This window comes from Oncorhynchus mykiss, chromosome 12 (assembly GCF_057628025.1).
Source record: "Oncorhynchus mykiss isolate SJ-2025 chromosome 12, ASM5762802v1, whole genome shotgun sequence".
NCBI lineage: Eukaryota > Metazoa > Chordata > Actinopteri > Salmoniformes > Salmonidae > Oncorhynchus > Oncorhynchus mykiss.
Window position 1 is genome coordinate 45,385,820 of NC_143033.1, and position 19,342 is coordinate 45,405,161.

General features: G+C 42.0%; 1 protein-coding gene across 4 annotated transcripts; it reads right to left on the minus strand.

Annotated features, from left to right (window-relative positions):
* Positions 1 to 464: 464 nt before the first annotated feature.
* On the minus strand, positions 465 to 19,273 carry LOC110539147 (pleckstrin homology domain-containing family B member 1). 4 transcript variants are annotated; one of them, XM_090192563.1, is made up of 6 exons: positions 16,442 to 19,273; positions 4,515 to 4,667; positions 4,075 to 4,177; positions 3,881 to 3,920; positions 3,633 to 3,714; positions 465 to 3,283 (listed from the first exon to the last, which is right to left on the minus strand). In XM_090192563.1, the coding sequence occupies exons 1-6, from the start codon at positions 16,575 to 16,577 to the stop codon at positions 3,150 to 3,152; spliced, it is 648 nt and encodes a 215-aa protein (XP_090048689.1). In that variant the 5' UTR covers positions 16,578 to 19,273; the 3' UTR covers positions 465 to 3,149. The 4 variants fall into 4 exon arrangements, with proteins under 4 accessions (XP_090048689.1, XP_021481786.2, XP_021481787.2 ...); XM_021626111.3 differs by lacking the exon at positions 16,442 to 19,273 and adding an exon at positions 5,478 to 5,682; XM_021626112.3 differs by lacking the exon at positions 16,442 to 19,273 and adding an exon at positions 5,478 to 5,673 and having other exon boundaries at positions 2,805 to 3,283; positions 3,896 to 3,920.
* Positions 19,274 to 19,342: the final 69 nt, after the last annotated feature.

Below are 19,342 nucleotides of genomic sequence, written 5' to 3' on the forward strand. Positions count from 1 at the left end.
CTGAACTTCTGGAGAGAGTTTGCTGCACTGAAAGTAAAGGGGCTGAATAATTTTGCACGCCCAATTTTTCAGTTTTTGACTTGTTTAAAAAGTTTGAAATATCCAATAAATGTCGTTCCACTTCATGATTGTGTCCCACTTGTTGTTGATTCTTCACAAAAAAATACAGTTTTATATCTTTATGTTTGAAGCCTGAAATGTGGCAAAAGGTTGCAAAGTTCAAGGGGGCCGAATACTTTCGCAAGGCACTGTATTTCTCTATGCTTTATATCATTAAAGAAACAGCTGCTACCCTAAAGAGACACGGAGGAAAAGCCAAGAAGATGAAGGACTGTGGAACACCATCACCAGACAGGCTGAATACAGGCAACAGTGATGCACTCTCATGAAAGCCTTATATTCCACATAGGAATTATGATTATGCAAGTAAGTATTCTGTCATCTTATATACATTTTCATAGCCATGGTTTTGAAACTATTTTATTCAATTTGAAAGTAACAACAGCATTGCACTCAAACATAGTGAATGGAAAACTGTACCTGAAATTAAGTAAAGGATCTAAGGTTAATAAATGTAATCAGCGTTTGCACCTCAATGTTTCAAGTAAAAAAAGTATTGCAGTCAAGGGTTCTGTGGGGTGCCATAAACCTCAAGCAGCTGAATATGCAGGTCGGGTCATTTATGTTTTTCATATACGTTGCATAACGTATACGTTTCATATAGAGTACCAGTCAAAAGTTTGGACACACCTACTCATTCAAGGGTTTTTCCTTATTTTTTCCTATTTTCTACATTGTGGAATAATAGTGAAGACATCACAACTATGAAATAGCACAGATGGAATCATGTACAGTAGTAACCAAAAAAATGTTAATAAATCAAAATATTTTGAATATTTTTGATTATTCAAAGTAGCCACCCTTTGCCTTGATGACACGTTTGCACACGCTTGGCATTCTCTCAACCAGCTTCATGAGGAATGCTTTTCCAACAGTCTTGAAGGAGTTCCCACATATGCTGAGCACTTGTTGGCTGCTTTCTCTTCGCTCTGCGGTCCAAGTCATCCCAAACCATCTCAATTGGGTTGAGGTCAGGTGATTGTGGAGGCCAGGTCATCTGATGCAGCAATCCATCACTCTCCTTCTTGGTCAAATAGCCCTTACATAGCCTGGTTTGGGTCATTGTCTTGTTGAAAAACAAATGTTAGTCCCACTAAGCACAAACCAGACGGGATGGCGTATCACTGCAGAATGCTTTGGTAGCCATGCTGGTTATGTGTGCCTTGAATTCTAAATAAATCACAGTGTCACCAGCAAGCACACCGACACCATCACACCTACTCCTCCGTGCTTCACGATGGGAACCACACATGCAGAGATCATCCGTTCACCTACTCTGTGTCTCATAAAGACACGGCGGTTGTAACCAAAATCTCAAATTTGGATTCAGACTAAAGGACAGATTTCCACCGGTCTAATGTCCATTGACATTATTTCTTGGCCCAAGCAAGTCTCTTTTTCTTATTGGTGTCCTTTAGTAGTGGTTTCTTCTAAGCAATTCGACCATGAAGGCCTGATTCTCGCAGTCTCCTCTGAACAGTTGATGTTGAGATGTGTCTGTTAGTTGAACTCGGTGAAGCATTTATTTGGGCTGCAATCTGAGGTGCAGTTAACTCTAATGAACGTATCCTCTGCAGCAGAGGTATTTCTGTGTCACGAACGTTGTTGTAAGAATCGGATCAAAATGCAGCGTGGTTTGGGTTCATCATCTTTATTACGTGAACCGGCAAAAAACCCCAATAAAGAACAAAAAGAACGTGACGCTATGCAGTGCTCAAGGCAACTATACACAAACAAGTGGGAAAAAGCTGCCTAAATATGATCCCCAATCAGAGACAACGATAGACAGCTGCCTCTGATTGGGAACCATACCAAGCCAACCTAGAAATAAAGAAACTAGAAAGCCCACCCTAGTCACACCTCGAACTAACCAAAATAGAGAATAAAGGATCTCTAAGGTCAGGGCGTGACACTCTGGGTCTTCCTTTCCTGTTGCGGTCCTCATGAGAGAGCCAGTTTCAACATAGCGCTTGATGGTTTTTGCGATTGCACTTGAAGAAACTTTTCGTCATTGACTGACCATGTCTTAAAAGGAATGATGGACTGTCGTTTCTCCTTGCTTATTTGAGCTGTTCTTGCCATAATATGGACTTGGTCTTTTACCAAATAGGGCTTCCTTCTGGATACCACCCTTACCTTGTTACAACACAACTGATTGGTTCAAACGCATTAAGAAGGAAATAAATTCCACAAATTTACTTTTAACAAGGCAGACTTGTTAATTGAAATGCATTCCAGGTGACTACCTCATGAAGCTGGTTGAGAAAATGACAAGAGTGTGCAATGCTGTCATCAAGGCAAAGGGTAGCTAATTTGAAGAATCTCAAATATAAAATATATTTTGATTTGTTTAACACTTTTTTGATTACTACAGGATTCCATTTGTGTTATTTCATAGTTTTGATGTCTTCACTATTATTCCACAACGTAGAAAATAGTAAAAATAAAGTAAAATCCTGGAACGAGTAGGTGTGTCCAAACTTTTGACGGGTACTGTACATTCATACTAAATATGCTGTGTGAATTTAGCCTATGTCATTAAGGACAAATGTACAACAAATGATGATACACACACACACAAACACGTGCACCCATATTCTGCAATGGCAGTGGTCTAAAGTACTTAAGTAAAAATACTTTAAAGTATTACTTAAGTAGTGTTTTGGAGTACCTGTACTTTACTATTTATTTTTTGGAGTGTGCCCCTGGCTATCCATAAAAGTTTTTTTTATTTTTTATTGTGCAGTCTGGTTTGCTTAATATAAGGAATTTGAAATAATGTATACTTTTACTTTTACTTTTGATACTTAAGTATATTTAAAACCAAATACTTTTAGACTTTCTCAAGTAGTATTTTCTTGGGTGACTTTCGCTTTTACTTGAGTCCTTTTCTATTAAGGTATCATTACTTTTACTCAAGGATGACAAGAAAATAAGACTTTTAGGAGTGATGCCTACAGCAGCACTCCTACATATATGAGCCTGGGAGTTTCCCAGCCGTGCCTCCCTGCTTATAGAGGTCTTCTATATCAGCAGAAAAAGAAGGGCATCCAGAGAAAGGAGCGCATAGCAGCGCCTGCCGCCATGCCAGCCAGTAGCCCCAGTGCCACCTGTTCTCCTATGCCATCGTATGGGTCTCTCTGGATCAGTATGTGGTGGGTACCTGAGAGAGATGGAGGGTGAGACAGGATGCTTAATATATGGTGTACTACTGTATACAGGAGCATAGGTGAATATATGAGTGTGTTTTATAAGAATTTCCGGATTTGATATAACCAGGATAGTTTTCTCAACAACTGATTTCAGGGAGTCTTGGAAAGGATTGCTAGATTCACACTGTTTACTTGCTGACATCAGTCGTATTCACTAGGCACCAAACGGAAGAAAACGGATTGAAACAGGGAGGGACTACCTGAACTTGTGATAAACAATGTTTAGTTTTTTATTGCAAAAAGTTTTGCTACGGTGTGCAGTAATGAATATGACCCAGAGCTCGGGTGTGTTGTCTTTACCTGATCCAGGAGCCAGGTAGATGGTGTTGTGGCCGTCCATTGGGACGGACGGGTAGGAGTCATTATACGGGTCATACACAAACTGAAAAGGATGAGAAGATAAGATAAGGCTAGGGATAAAACAAGACTGTCCTCTGAGCATCCCAATAAACATTGATCATATACTGTATGCTATGAGTATATGGATATGGGATATATTGATACAGTACTCAGTGGTGCACGTTGTAGAAATATACTGGGTTACTTACTGGGTTTTGTCTCACCTCTAGAATTGTCAATTTCCACGCTCTGCCAAAACAGAATGAGAAAATGAGAAAGAAAGGAAGGGAGAATTAGAGAGAGAGTGAGAGAGAAATAAAGAATGTGTACTGTAAAACCGAGGGAGTGTGTGTGTGTGTGTGTGTGTGTGTGTGTGAGGGAAAGAGAAAGAATACAGACTCACAGTGCCTCGTCCTCACTGTTGGCACACAGGATCACTGTGGTACTGTCTTTAAGCTGCACCACCACCAGGTTTTCCCTGGGGTGGTTCTCTGGGGGAGAGAGACCTGCACAACAACAGAGACAGCTAGGGTTACACACACTTACACACACATTATTAGGGTGTCCATATTAGGACAGCCTCAGTATAAACTGGTGTTGTGTCAGTCTAATATGGACACCGTACATTTCAATGCTTTATTTGGGTCCACAGCAAAGTCACAAATCTTTTGTAGGTCAATAAAGATATTTGGACTCCACGTTCTTTCTGTAATAAAGAATACAGCATGTCTTAAGAAACTCTGGTCAAAAGTAGTGCACTATAAGCCCAGGGAATAGGTTGCCATTTCGGAAGCATCCATTGTCTGTTGAACACCCCGATCTTTCCATACACTCCCTCCTCACCTGCACACTCCAGGCCAGACTTGACGCTCACACAGCTGGTCTTGAGGCCCACTCGGTGCTCAAATTCTCGCCTACTGTCCGTCTTGTAGAAGGCCAGGGTTCCATCGATCCACAGGTCACACCAATTCAGCTTCCAGTGTTTTAGGATAGAGGCTGAAGGAAGTAAGTAAGGAAGAGAGGGAGGGAGGAAAGGAGAGAGGGAGGGGGAGATGGAGTGTGAAGTGGAGTAGAGTAGATTTCGGGTTAGTTTATGATGTCTAGTTTTCAATCGGTCAGGTCGAATTTGACAACTGTGTATACTTGTATTTAATTTATCCACATACTGAAATGCTCCAGCTATTTCATTTATTCACATGAACTGAAATGCACCGTCAGCCAGATTCTGTCTCAATTCAGCACAGTGGGTAGACCTACAGCCATTTTAAGTGTTTTTTATTTATATGGTTGAAGCTCTAAATCCGTTTTTGTTTTTCTCCGGCGGTTGTGGTTGGCTTGTGGCCTGTCTGTGTGAGTCACTGATTCGCTAACGCTCATTAGATTATGGCCAGGCTGCACAAGTAGAGTGAGGATTGGAATTTCACAACCATCGTAACATTCACCTTCTAGAATGATTCTGATCTTATTTAAAAGTCAAAATCAATCGATCTTGATGGCATCAACAGTCTTAAGAACATGGGAGAACAGTTTTTGGAGTGAGTGGCATGGACTGCGAATGGGAGAAAAGATTACTACAGACCTCACACGCCACTTAACCTGTCTTTCAAAGTGTACTATATAGTGCTGATATCACTCTTATACTAGTGCCCCACACAACTTCTTATGCTTTGTTGAGCCGTTGAGGTCTATACTTGGTAAAGATAGTACCTGTAAAGGCTAAGGCTGTATCCAAGACCAAAACATGTAGACACTAGGTTAGACTACAACATGACATTATTCGAGAGACATTGAAGCTACAGTACTCACTCTGTCTCCAGAGCCAGCCTGACTTCAGTAGAGCCATGGGTACGGTCAGTGAGCTGTCCACAACACAATTCCTCACCCCAAATAATATGTTTGTGACAGGAGTGTTTGTCCTGTGTATGTTGAGAGTTTGTTCTTGGTTGAAGAGCTGTCTGCAGAGAGACAGAGGGACATACGGTGCCTTTATTTTGATTCTGGCCCACACGTCTAATCTGAGAGCGAGGGGCGGAGACGGGGGCTAAACTAGATCATTTGGGATTAGTGGGCCTGGATTGGCCACACCTTTTCTCCTGACTCATCTACCTCTTCCCTCTCGGACTGGAATGTTCTCACTTCCTATCTCCTCCAACTCCTCTTCTTCCTCCTCTATTTACTCTGCTTGGCCTCTATTTATATTTTATGTATCATCTCATCTGCCTTTAGGAACTAGGGTTATTGGACTACTGCATATGTTGATAGTGTGTAGTGAAAAAGGCATACCACACTAACACACCTTAATCCCTGCATGAATTAGATAACTGTTACAGTTTCTTTGGGTCACTGGTGAGAACCTTTTTTCCTTAAACCCCCATTATTAGCCAAATAGTGGTCCTTCTGCATACATTTTTTTTTTGACCGGACCACTGGGCTAAAGTTTGATCAGCCCATCTGGCATTTTCTCAAACTGCCCTATGGCCAGTCCATTTCTGCTTCCTGTTTTAGCTCAGATGCCCTTGTGACCCGAGTATTCTTGAGTCACTGTTTTAATATCATTATGAAAGCTGTCCAAGTATTTTCACAAGCAGAAATGTGGGTCTGCTGAGAAAGAAATCATGATGCCAATTATATGACGTGAACCCAGTGGAAATGCTAAGGAGTATCAGATTGATTCAGTAGGGAATCACCTTGGCTCTATTTTAAACCTTACTAGAAGACTGTCTATTCTGTCCAAGTGAGCCAATCCCATGGAGGTATAATGATGACCTCATTTCTGTTGCCTGTATCATGGACACTGCCTCAGGTCAGTGCGTTATATAGAGGGTTTGAGTTTGAGATGGTTAGAATGATCTGGATATAGCCAATAAGAATTAGCTAAACAATATCAATAACTGTATTTATAGAAGTAAGAAACAATATCAGTAACTGTATTTATAGAAGTATACATACATTAGGTATTTATTGATGCATTATTACTAATCATACTGTAATAGTACACAATGAATGCCTCTATAACATAGTCCATCCCTGCCATGGTGGAACTGGGAATTTTGGGAAGTTGAAGCTCATGTACTGCAAGGAATTTTCTGGAAGTTGAAGCTCATTTATTACATTCCTACACTATTTAAAAACTCTAAAATGCTATTTGGAGAACAGCAAAAACAAGCACATATCGAATAAAATTGTATTTGTCACATGTGCCAAATACAACAGGTATTTCACCTTACAGTGAAATGCTTTCTTACAAGCCCTTTAACCAACAATGCAATTTTAAGAAAAATGTGTTAGGTAGAAAGTAGATAAGTAAGAAATAAAAATAAAAGAGCAACAGTAAAATAACAGTAGCGAGGCTATATACAGGGGTTACCAGTACAGAGTCAATGTGGAGGCTATATACAGGGGTTACCAGTACAGAGTCAATGTGGAGGCTATATACAGGGGTTACCAGTACAGAGTCAATGTGGAGGCTATATACAGGGGTTACCAGTACGGAGTCAATGTGGAGGCTATTTACAGGGGTTACCAGTACAGAGTCAATGTGGAGACTATGTACAGGGGTTACCAGTACAGAGTCAATGTGCGAAGGCACAGTTTAGTCGAGGTAATTGAGGTAATATGTACATGAGGTAGAACTAAAGTGACTATGCATAGATAATAATCAGAGAGTAGCAGCAGCGTAAAAGATGGAGCAGGGGGGTTGTTCAGGAGTCTTATGGCTTAGGGGTAGAAGCTGTTAAGAAGCCTTTTGTAGCTAGACTTGATGCTCCGGTACTGCTTGCCGTATGGTAGCAGAGGGAACAGTCTACAGTTGAAGTCGGAGGTTTACATACACCTTAGCCAAATACATTTCAACTCAGTCTTGTAATCCTAGTAAAAATTCCCTGCCTTAGGTCAGTTAGGATCACCACTTTGAATTAAGAATGTGAAATGTCAGAAAAATGGTAGCGAGAATGATTTATTTCTGCTTTCATCACAGTCCCAGTGGGTCAGAAGTTTACATACATGCGATTAGTATTTGGTAGCATTGTCTTTAAATTGTTTAACTTGGGTCAAACGTTTTGGGTAGCCTTCCACAAGCTTCCCACAATAAGTTGGGTGAATTTTGGCCCATTCCTCCTGACAGAGCTGGTGTAACTGAGTCAAGTTTCTAGGCCTCCTTGCTTGCAGACCCTTTTTCAGTTCTGCTCACAAATTTTCTATGGGATTGAGGTCAGGGCTTTGTGATGGCCACTCCAATACCTTGACTTTGTTGTCCTTAAGCCATTTTGCCACAACTTTGTAAGTATGATTGGGGTAATTGTCCATTTGGAAGACCATTTGGAAGACCATTTGCGACCAAGCTTGAACTTCCTGACTGAAGTGCACCAGCCCCTCCTGCAGCAAAGCACCCCCACAACATGATGCTGCCACCCCCGTGCTTCACGGTTGGGATGGTGTTCTTCGGCTTGCGAGCATCCCCCTTTTTCCTCCAAACATAACAATGGTCATTATGGCCAAACAGTTCTATTTTTGTTTCATCAGACCATAGGACATTTCTCCAAAAAGTACGATATGTGTCCCCATGTGCAGTTGTAAACCGTAGTCTCGCTTTTTTATTACGGTTTTGGAGCAGTGGCTTCTTCCTTGCTGAGCGGCCTTTCACGTTGTGTCGATATAGGACTCATTTTACTGTGGATATAGTCACTTTTCTACCCATTTCCTCCAGCATCTTCACAAGGTCCTTTGCTGTTGTTCTGGGATTGATTTGCACTTTTCGCACCAAAGTACGTTCATCTCTAGGAAATATAACGTGTATCCTTCCTAAGCGGTATAACGGCTGCGTGGTCCCATGGTGTTTATACTTGCGTACCATTGTTTGTACAAATGAACGTGGTACCTTCAAGCATTTGGAAATTGCCCCCAAGGATGAACCAGACTTGTGGAGGTCTACAATTTTTTTCTGAGGTCTTGGCTGATTTCTTTTGATTTTCCCTTGATGTCAAGCAAAGAGGCATTGAGTTTGAAGGTAAGCCTTGAAATACATCCACAGGAACACCTCCAATTGACTCAAATGATGTCAATGAGCCTATCAGAAGCTTCTAAAGCCATAACATCCTTTTCTGGAATTGTCCAAGCTGTTTAAAGGCACAGTCAACTTAGTGTATGTAAACTTCTGACTCACTGGAATTGTGATACAGTGAATTATAAGTGAAATAATCTGTCTGTAAACAATTGTAGGAAAAATTACTTGTGTCATGCACAAAGTAGATGTCCTAACCGACTTGCCAAAACTATAGTTTGTTAACAAGAAATTTGTGGAGTGGTGGAAAACGCGTTTTAATGACTCCAACCTAAGTGTATGTACATTTCTGACTTCAACTGTATGTCTAGGGTGGCTGGAGTCTTTGACAATTTTTAGGGCCTTCCTCTGACCCGCCTAGTATAGAGGTCCTGGATGGCAGACAGCTTGGCCCCAGTGATGTACTGGGCCGTATGCACTACCCTCTGTAGTGCCTTGCGGTTGGAGGCTGAGCAGTTGCCATACCGGCAGTGATGCAACCAGTCAAGATGCTTTCGATGGTGCAGCTGTAGAACCTTTTGAGGATCTGAGGATCAATGCCAAATCTTTTCAGTCTCCTGAGGGGGAATAGGCTTTGTCAAGCCTTCTTCATGACTGTCTTGGTGTGTTTGGATCATGATAGTTTGTTGGTGATGTGGGCACCAAGGAACTTGAAGCTCTCAACCTGCTCCACTACAGCCCCGTCGATGAGAATGGGGGCGTGCTCGGTCCTCTTTTTCCTGTAGTCCACAATCCTCTAATTTGTCTTGATCACGTTGAGGGAGAGGTTGTTATCCTGGCACCACACGGCCAGGCCTCTGACCTCCTCCCTATAGGCTATCTCATCGTTGTCAGTGATCAGGCCTACCACTGTTGTGTCGTCTGCAAACTTAATGATGATGTTGTAGTCGTGCCTGGCCTGCAGTCATGGGTGAACAGGGAGTACAGGAGGGGACTGAGCACGCACACCTGAGGGGCCCCCGTGTTGAGGATCAGTGTGGCAGATGTGTTGTTACCTACTATTACCACCTGGGGACGGCCCGTCATGAAATCCAGATCCAGATGCAGAGGTAGGTGTTTAGTCCCAGGGTCCTTAGCTTAGTGATTAACTTTGAGGGCACTATGGTGTTGAATGCCGAGCTGTAGTCAATGAATAGCATTTTCACGATGGTATTAATTTTGTCCAGGTGGGAAAGGGCAGTGTGGAGTGCATTAGAGATCGCATCATCTGTGGATCTGTTGGTGCGGTATGCAATTTGGAGTGGGTCTAGGGTTTCCGGGATAATGGTGTTGATGTGAGCCATGACCAGCCTTTCAAAGCACTTAATGGCTACAGACATGAGTGCTATGGGTCGGTTGTCATTTAGGCAGGTTACCTTAGTGTTCTTGGGCACAGGGACTATGGTGGTCTGCTTGAAACATGTTGCCATTACAGACTCAGTCAGGAACAGGTTGAAAATGTCAGTGAAGACACTTGCCAATTGGTCAGCGCATGCTCGGAGTACACGTCCTGGTAATCCGTCTGGCCCTGAGGCTTTGTGAATGTTGACCTGTTTAAAGGTCTTACTCACATCGGCTACGGAGAGCGTGATCACACAGTCATTCGGAACAGCTGATGCTCTCATGCATGGTGGGGCGGCAGGGTAGCCTAGTGGTTAGAGCGTTGGACTAGTAACTGGAAGGTTGCAAGTTCAAACCCCTCGAGCTGACAAGGTACAAACAAATCTGTCGTTCTGCCCCTGAACAGGCAGTTAACCCACTGTTCCTAGGCCGTCATTGAAAATAAGAATTTGTTCTTAACTGACTTGCCTAGTTAAATCAAGTTTTTTTTTATTGAATTTTTTTAATAATAATTTTTAAAAATGCTTCAGTGTTGCTTGCCTCAAAGCAAGCATATAAGTAATTTAGCCTGTCTGCTAGGCTCGTATCACTGGAGCGCTTCCCTTTATAGTCTGTAATAGCTTGCAAGCCCTGCAACATCCGACGAGCGATGGAGCCAGTGTAGTACAATTCAATCTTAGTCCTGTATTGAAGCTTTGCCTGTTTGATGGTTCGTCTGAGGGCATAGCAGGATTTCTTATAAGCGTCTGGTTTAGAGTCCCGCTCCTTGGAAGCGGTAGCTCCACCCCTTAGCTTTGTACGGATGTTGCCTGTAATCCATGACTTCTGGTTGGGGTATGTACGTACTGTCACTGTGCGGACGATGTCATTGATGCACTTATTGATGAAGCCAGTGACTGATGTGTTCTACTCCTCAATGCCATCGGAAGAATCCTGGAACATATTCCAGTCTGTGCTAGCAAAACAGTCCTGTAGCTTAGCATCTGCGTCATCTGACCACTTCTTTATTTACCAAGTAAATGGTGATTCCGGCTTCAGTTTTTGCTTGTAAGCAGAAATCAGGAGGGTAGAATTATGGTCAGATTTTCCAAATGGAGGGCGAGGGAGAGCTTTGTATGCATCTCTGTGTATGGAGTAAAGGTAGTCTAGGATTTGTTTTCCTCTGGTTGCAGATTTAACATGCTGGTAGAAATGAGGTAAAACGGATTTAAGTTCCCTGCATTAAAGTCCCCGGCCACTAGTAGCGTTTTCCTGTTTGATTTAAGTTTCCCTGCATTAAAGTCCCCGGCCACTAGGAGCGTTTTCCTGGTTTTTAATAGCCTTATCTAGCTCATTGAGTGCGGACTTAGTGCCAGCATCGGTTTGTGGCAGTAATAGACAGCTACGAAAAATATAGATGAAAACTATCTTGGTTAATAGTGTGGTCTACAGCTTATCATGAGATACTCTTCCTCGGGTGAGCAAAACCTTGAGTCTTCCTTAATATTAGATTAGATAAACAACAGCACCAGCTGTTGTTTACAAACATACACAGACCGCCACCCCTTGTCTTACCGGAGGCAGCTGTTCGACTTGCCGATGCAGCGTAAACCCTGCCAGCTATATTTATCCATGTCATCGTTCAGCCACGACTCGGTGAACCATAAGATATTACAGTTTTTAATGTCCTGTTGGTAGGATATTCGTGATCATAGTGCGTCTATTTTCTTATCCAATGATTGCACATTGGCTAATAGGACTGATGGTAGAGGCAGATTATCCACTCGCCGTCGGATCCTTACAAGGCACCCCAACCTACGTCGCCGATATCTCTTTCTCATGCGAATGACGGGGATGTTGGCCTTGTCGGGTGTCTGAAGTAAATCCTTCACGTCCAACTCGTTAAAGAAAAAATATTTGTCCAGTACGGGGTTAGTAATCACTGTCCTGATATCCAGAAGCTCTTTTCGGTCATAAGAGACAATGGAAGAAACATTATGTACAAAATAAGTTACAAATAACACAAAACGACACACACACACAATAGCACAGTTGGTTAGGAGCCTTTAAAACGGCAACCATCTCCTCCAGCGCCATTCAGTTTCCTCAGCCATTAATTATTTAAGGGATAATCAACAAGGAGCTATGTGTTCTCTGGAAAATAATTAATGACAAGGAAGGTGTGTTCCACAACACGCTAGCGGATTGGTTAAAACCTCATTCCAGCCGACAAAAGTTACCACTGGCTAAATCTATGACGTTAAAATGCCTATTTACTCTGTTCCATCTGACTGCGTAATCCACTGTCTCATCAGCCCAGCCAAGCAATTTATAAACTTGATATCCACTATAAAAAGCATCTTGACATTATCTCACATTTCTAATAGACTAACATTTAGTTTTCAACAGCGTAGAATTGTATGAACCTTGCCGTCTGTCACTCCAACATTTGCAACATTGTTTCAATATTCAAATTCGATCTCCAATTGTCCTATAGTAATGAACAAATCAGGATAATACAGACATGCATGCAGCGTTTCTCAGCCAGTCGAAATCATGAATCAGCTGGCATCATTTTTTTTTTCATATATCCAAAGAAATTGAAAAAAAGTCAAATGAAACAAAGAGCTTGCTGTTTTTCCATCTTTAGTTTGTTATTGGCTAGCTCCTCTGAACAACAGTGTCCTGACGAGTGAGCACATTTTCTACGCCAGGCGAAGTCGCGTCTCGTTCGCTCATTGTTATGGATGTATCCAAATAAATGTTACTATAAAACATCTTAAACAAATGCAAATGCAGTTACTTTGCTTTTATTCTGGCTGCACTTCTTGACGTGACTGTACGTTAGCCATAGTTGGCTAGCTAGCAAGCAAGGGATAAGAACATTGCCAGCCAGTATGGCAACGGAACATTTATAACGAATGAGTGGGTCACATCCATAGTTACAGTGCCTTGCGAAAGTATTCGGCCCCCTTGAACTTTGCGACCTTTTGCCACATTTCAGGCTTCAAACATAAAGATATAAAACTGTATTTTTTTGTGAAGAATCAACAACAAGTGGGACACAATCATGAAGTGGAACGACATTTATTGGATATTTCAAACTTTTTTAACAAATCAAAAACTGAAAAATTGGGCGTGCAAAATTATTCAGCCCCCTTAAGTTAATACTTTGTAGCGCCACCTTTTGCTGCGATTACAGCTGTAAGTCGCTTGGGGTATGTCTCTATCAGTTTTGCACATCGAGAGACTGAAATTTTTTCTCATTCCTCCTTGCAAAACAGCTCGAACTCAGTGAGGTTGGATGGAGAGCATTTGTGAACAGCAGTTTTCAGTTCTTTCCACAGATTCTCGATTGGATTCAGGTCTGGACTTTGACTTGGCCATTCTAACACCTGGATATGTTTATTTTTGAACCATTCCATTGTAGATTTTGCTTTATGTTTTGGATCATTGTCTTGTTGGAAGACAAATCTCTGTCCCAGTCTCAGGTCTTTTGCAGACTCCATCAGGTTTTCTTCCAGAATGGTCCTGTATTTGGCTCCATCCATCTTCCCATCAATTTTAACCATCTTCCCTGTCCCTGCTGAAGAAAAGCAGGCCCAAACCATGATGCTGCCACCACCATGTTTGACAGTGGGGATGGTGTGTTCAGGGTGATGAGCTGTGTTGCTTTTACGCCAAACATAACGTTTTGCATTGCTGCCAAAAAGTTCAATTTTGGTTTCATCTGACCAGAGCACCTTCTTCCACATGTTTGGTGTGTCTCCCAGGTGGCTTGTGGCAAACTTTAAACAACACTTTTTATGGATAACTTTAAGAAATGGCTTTCTTCTTGCCACTCTTCCATAAAGGCCAGATTTGTGCAATATGCGACTGATTGTTGTCCTATGGACAGAGTCTCCCACCTCAGCTGTAGATCTCTGCAGTTCATCCAGAGTGATCATGGGCCTCTTGGCTGCATCTCTGATCAGTCTTCCCCTTGTATGGGCTGAAAGTTTAGAGGGACGGCCAGGTCTTGGTAGATTTGCAGTGGTCTGATACTCCTTCCATTTCAATATTATCGCTTGCACAGTGCTCCTTGGGATGTTTAAAGCTTGGGAAATCTTTTTGTATCCAAATCCGGCTTTAAACTTCTTCACAACAGTATCTCGGACCTGCCTGGTGTGTTCCTTGTTCTTCATGATGCTCTCTGCGCTTTTAACGGACCTCTGAGACTATCACAGTGCAGGTGCATTTATACGGAGACTTGATTACACACAGGTGGATTGTATTTATCATCATTAGTCATTTAGGTCAACATTGGATCATTCAGAGATCCTCACTGAACTTCTGGAGAGAGTTTGCTGCACTGAAAGTAAAGGGGCTGAATAATTTTGCACGCCCAATTTTTCAGTTTTTGATTTGTTAAAAAAGTTTGAAATATCCAATAAATGTCGTTCCACTTCATGATTGTGTCCCACTTGTTGTTGATTCTTCACAAAAAAATACAGTTTTATATCTTTATGTTTGAAGCCTGAAATGTGGCAAAAGGTCGTAAAGTTCAAGGGGGCCGAGTACTTTCGCAAGGCACTGTACAGAACAAAAAGACTGAACGACTGGGATGCGTCTCTGGCAATGGAACCGTTAGAACAAATGATCAGCTGGTTTAGGTAGCAAACCTAGATTAGACCTAGACTATATCTTGTGGAAGGATGAAATAGTTTTTTTGTTTTTCATGAAAATATGTCAATCATTATTTGAATATGTTGGTAACCAGTTGTATAAAAGTGCCTTCGTCTTGGGCCTATAGGGATAGGGGACCCGTCCGCTGGACACCTGTCGACAACATCCGGTGAAATTGGAGGGTGCGCAATTCAAAGAAATAATCGTATTATTAAACATTATGAACATACAAGTATCTTATATCGGTTAAAAGCTTAAATTCTTGTTATTCTAACTGCATTGTCCGATTTACAATAGGCTTTACAGCAAAAGCATACCATGCGATTGTTTGAGGACGGCGCCCCACATCAACACATTTGTCAACCAGCACAGGCTTCATAAAATCACCAATAGCGATTAAATAATCACTTACTTTTGAAAATCGTCTTCTGTATGCAATTCCAAGGGTCCCAGCTACAACATGAATGGTTGTTTTGTTAGATCAAATCCTTCTTTATATCCCAAAAAGTCTGTTTAGTTGGCGCCATTGATTTCAGTAATCCACTCGTTCAACATGCAGACAAAGGAATCCAAAAAGCTTCCACTAAACTTTGTTCAAACAAGTCAAACTACGTTTCTATACAATCCTCAGGTACCCCAAAATGTAAATAAACTATAATATTTTATACGGAAAGAAGTATGTTCAATAGAAAAGGTAAATTAGCAAGTGCGCATCCTGTTTGTCACGCGCACACAGATTGATTTTCCACTGTGACTCTGTACCAAAACTCCAAATTCTACCTTGTTTTGGAAGAAATAAGCCTGAAACCTTGAACAAAGACTGTTGACATCTATTGGAAGCCATAAGAATTGCAATCTGGGATCTGGAATTGCATAGGACTCATAGCTTTCCATTATAAGAGCCTGGGACCTAAAAAAATAAAAAATAATTCTGGTTGCTTTTCCTTTGGATTTTCGTCTACCATACCACTTGTGTTATAGTCTAATACATTATTTTAAAATTTCTACAAACTTCAAAGTGTTTTATATCCAATGCTACCAATTATATGCATATCCTGGCTTCGGGGCCTGAGTAACAGGCAGTTTACTTTGGGCACGTCAGTCAGGCAGAAATTCTGAAAAAAGGACCCTAGCCTGAAGAAGATCCTCCAAACACCGGCTTCATAGGCATTATGACTTAAATAATGCACACTCTAGAATGCCCTTCAAGCTAATCAGAAACGAGTTTTCAACAATGCCATGGTACTGTATATACAGTTGAAATCAGAAGTTTACATACACTTAGGTTGGAGTCAATAAAACTAATTTTTCAACCACTCCACAAATTTTTTGTTAGCAAACTATAGTTGTGGCATGTCAGTTAGGACATCTACTTTGTGCATGACACAAGTATTTTTTTCAACAATTGTTTACAGATTATTTCACTTAATCACAATTCCAGTGGGTCAGAAGTTTACATACACTAAGTTGACTTTGCCTTTAAACTCAAATCAAATTTATTTATATAGCCCTTCATACATCAGCTGATATCTCAAAGTGCTGTACAGAAACCCAGCCTAAAACCCCAAACAGCAAGCAATGCAGGTGTTGAAGCACGTTGGCTAGGAAAAACTCCCTAGAAAGGCCAAAAACTAGGAAGAAACCTAGAGAGGAACCAGGCTATGAGGGGTGGCCAGTCCTCTTCTGGCTGTGCCGTGTGGAGATTATAACAGAACATGGCCAAGATGTTCAAATGTTCATAAATTACCAGCATGGTCAAATAATAGGTCTGGGACAGGTAGCACGTTCGGTGAACAGGTCAGGGGTCCATAGCCGCAGGCAGAACAGTTGACACTGGAGCAGCAGCACGGCCAGGTGGACTGGGGACAGCAAGGAGTCATCATGCCAGGTAGTCCTGAGGCATGGTCCTAGGGCTCAGGTCCTCCGAGAGAGAGAAAGAAAGAGAGAAAGAGAGAATTAGAGAGAGCATACTTAAATTCACACAGGACACCGGATAGGACAGGAAAAATACTCCAGATATAACAAACTGACCTTAGCCCCCCGACACAAACTACTGCAGCATAAATACTGGAGGCTGTGACAGGAGGGGTCAGGAGACACTGTGGCCCCATCCGATGATACCCCCGGACAGGGCCAAACAGGAAGGACATAACCCCACCCACTTTGCCAAAGCACATCCCCCACACCACTAGAGGGATATCTTCAACCACCAATTTACCATCCTGAGACAAGGCTGAGTATAGCCCACAAAGATCTCCGCCACAACCCAAGGGGGGGCGCCAACCCAGACAGGAAGATCACATCAGTGACTCAACCCACTCAAGGAACGCACCCCTCCTAGAGACGGCATGAAAGAGCACTAGTAAGCCAATGACTCAGCCCCTGTAATAGGGTTAGAGGCATATAATCCCAGGGGAAAGAGGGGAACCGGCCAGGCAGAGACAGCAAGGGTGGTTCGTTGCTCCAGAGCCTTTCCGTTCACCTTCACACTCCTGGGCCAGACTACACTCAATCATATGACCCACTGAAGAGATGAGTCTTCAGTAAAGACTTAAAGGTTGAGACCGAGTTTGCGTCTCTCACATGGGTAGGCAGACCATTCCATAAAAATGGAGCTCTATAGGAGAAAGCCCTGCCTCCAGCTGTTTGCTTAGAAATTCTAGGGACAATTCGGAGGCCTGCGTCTTGTGACTGTAGCATACGTGTAGGTATGTACGGCAGGACCAAATCAGAGAGATAGGTAGGAGCAAGCCCATGTAATGCTTTGTAGGTTAGCAGTAAAACCTTGAAATCATCCCTTGCCTTGACAGGAAGCCAGTGTAGGGAAGCTAGCACTGGAGTAATATGATCAATATGATTCTAGCAGCCGTATGTAGCACTAACTGAAGTTTATTTAGTGCTTTATCCGGGTAGCCGGAAAGTAGAGCATTGCAGTAGTCTAACCTAGAAGTAACAAAAGCATAGATTAATTTTTCTGCATCATTTTTGGACAGAAAGTTTCTGATTTTTGCAATGTTACATAGACGGAAAAAAACTGTCCTTGAAACAGTCTTGATATGTAGAGCATTGAAGTAGTCTAACCTAGAAGTAACAAAAGCATGGATACATTTTTCTGCATCATTTTTGGACAGAAAGTTTCTGATTTTTGCAATGTTACGTAGACGGAAAAAAGCTGTCCTTGAAACAGTCTTGATATGTTCGTCAAAAGAGAGATCAGGGTCCAGAGTAATGCCGAGGTCCTTCACAGTTTTATTTGAGACGACTGTACAACCATTAAGATTAATTGTCAGATTCAACAGAATATCTCTTTGTTTCTTGGGACCTAGAACAAGCACCTCTGTTTTGTCCGAGTTTAAAAGTAGAAAGTTTGCAGCCATCCACTTCCTTATGTCTGAAACACAGGCTTCTAGCGAGGGCAATTTTGGGGCTTCACCTTGTTTCATTGAAATGTACAGCTGTGTGTCATCCGCATAGCAGTGAAAGTTAACATTATGTTTTCGAATGACATCCCAAAGAGGTAAAATATATAGTGAAAACAATAGTGGTCCTAAAACGGAACCCTGAGGAACACCGAAATGTACAGTTGATGTGTCAGAGGACAAACCATTCACAGAGACAAACTGATATCTTTCCGACAGATAAGATCTAAATTAGGCCAGAACTTGTCCGTGTAGACTAATTTGGGTTTCCAATATCCCCAAAAGAATGTGGTGATCGATGGTATCAAAAGCAGCACTAAGGTCTAGGAGCACGAGGACAGATGCAGAGCCTCGGTCTGATGCCATTAAAATGTAATTTACCACCTTCACAAGTGCAGTCTCAGTGCTGTGATGGGGTCTAAAACCAGACTGAAACACTTCGTATACATTGTTTGTCTTCAGGAAGGCAGTGAGTTGCTGCGCAACAGCCTTTTCTAAAAATGTTGAGAGGACTGGAAGATTCGATATAGGCCGATAGTTTTTTATATTTTCGGGGTCAAGGTTTGGCTTTTTCAAGAGAGGCTTTATTACTGCCACTTTTAGTGAGTTTGGTACACATCCAGTGGACAGAGAGCCGTTTATTATGTTCAACATAGGAGGGCCAAGCACAGGAAGCAGCTCTTTCAGTAGTTTAGTTGGAATAGGGTCCAGTATGCAGCTTGAAGGTTTAGAGGCCATGATTATTTTCATCATTGTGTCAAGAGAAATAGTACTAAAACACTTGAGTGTCTCTATTGATCCTAGGTCCTGGCAGAGTTGTGCAGACTCAGGACAACTGAGCTTTGAAGGAAAACGCAGATTTAAAGAGAAGTCTGTAATTTGCTTTCTAATAATCATGATCTTTTCCTCAAAGAAGTTAATGAATTTATTAATGCTGAAGTGAAAGCCATCCTCACTTGGGGAATGCTGCTTTTTAGTTAGCTTTGCGACAGTATCAAAAATAAATGTAGGATTGTTCTTATTTTCCTCAATTAAATTGGAAAAATAGGATGATCGAGCAGCAGTAAGGGCTCTTCGATACTGCACGGTACTGTCTTTCCAAGCTAGTCGGAAGACTTCCAGTTTGGTGTGGCGCCATTTCAGCATTTCCGGCATTTCCGTTCCAATTTTCTGGAAGCTTGCTTCAGAGCTCAGGTATTTTCTGTATGCCAGGGAGCTAGTTTCTTATG

Coding starts and splice junctions, on each gene's coding strand:
- LOC110539147 (XM_090192563.1), bottom strand. CDS start 16,577: ATGATGACTCCTTGCTGTCCCCAGTCCACCTGGCCGTGCTGCTGCTCC. Junction 4,668..16,441: donor CCTATTATTTGACCATGCTG/GTAATTTATGAA, acceptor TACTTCCTTCAG/CCTCTATCCTAAAACACTGG. Junction 3,284..3,632: donor CTACCTGGCTCCTGGATCAG/GTAAAGACAACA, acceptor CATCTCTCTCAG/GTACCCACCACATACTGATC.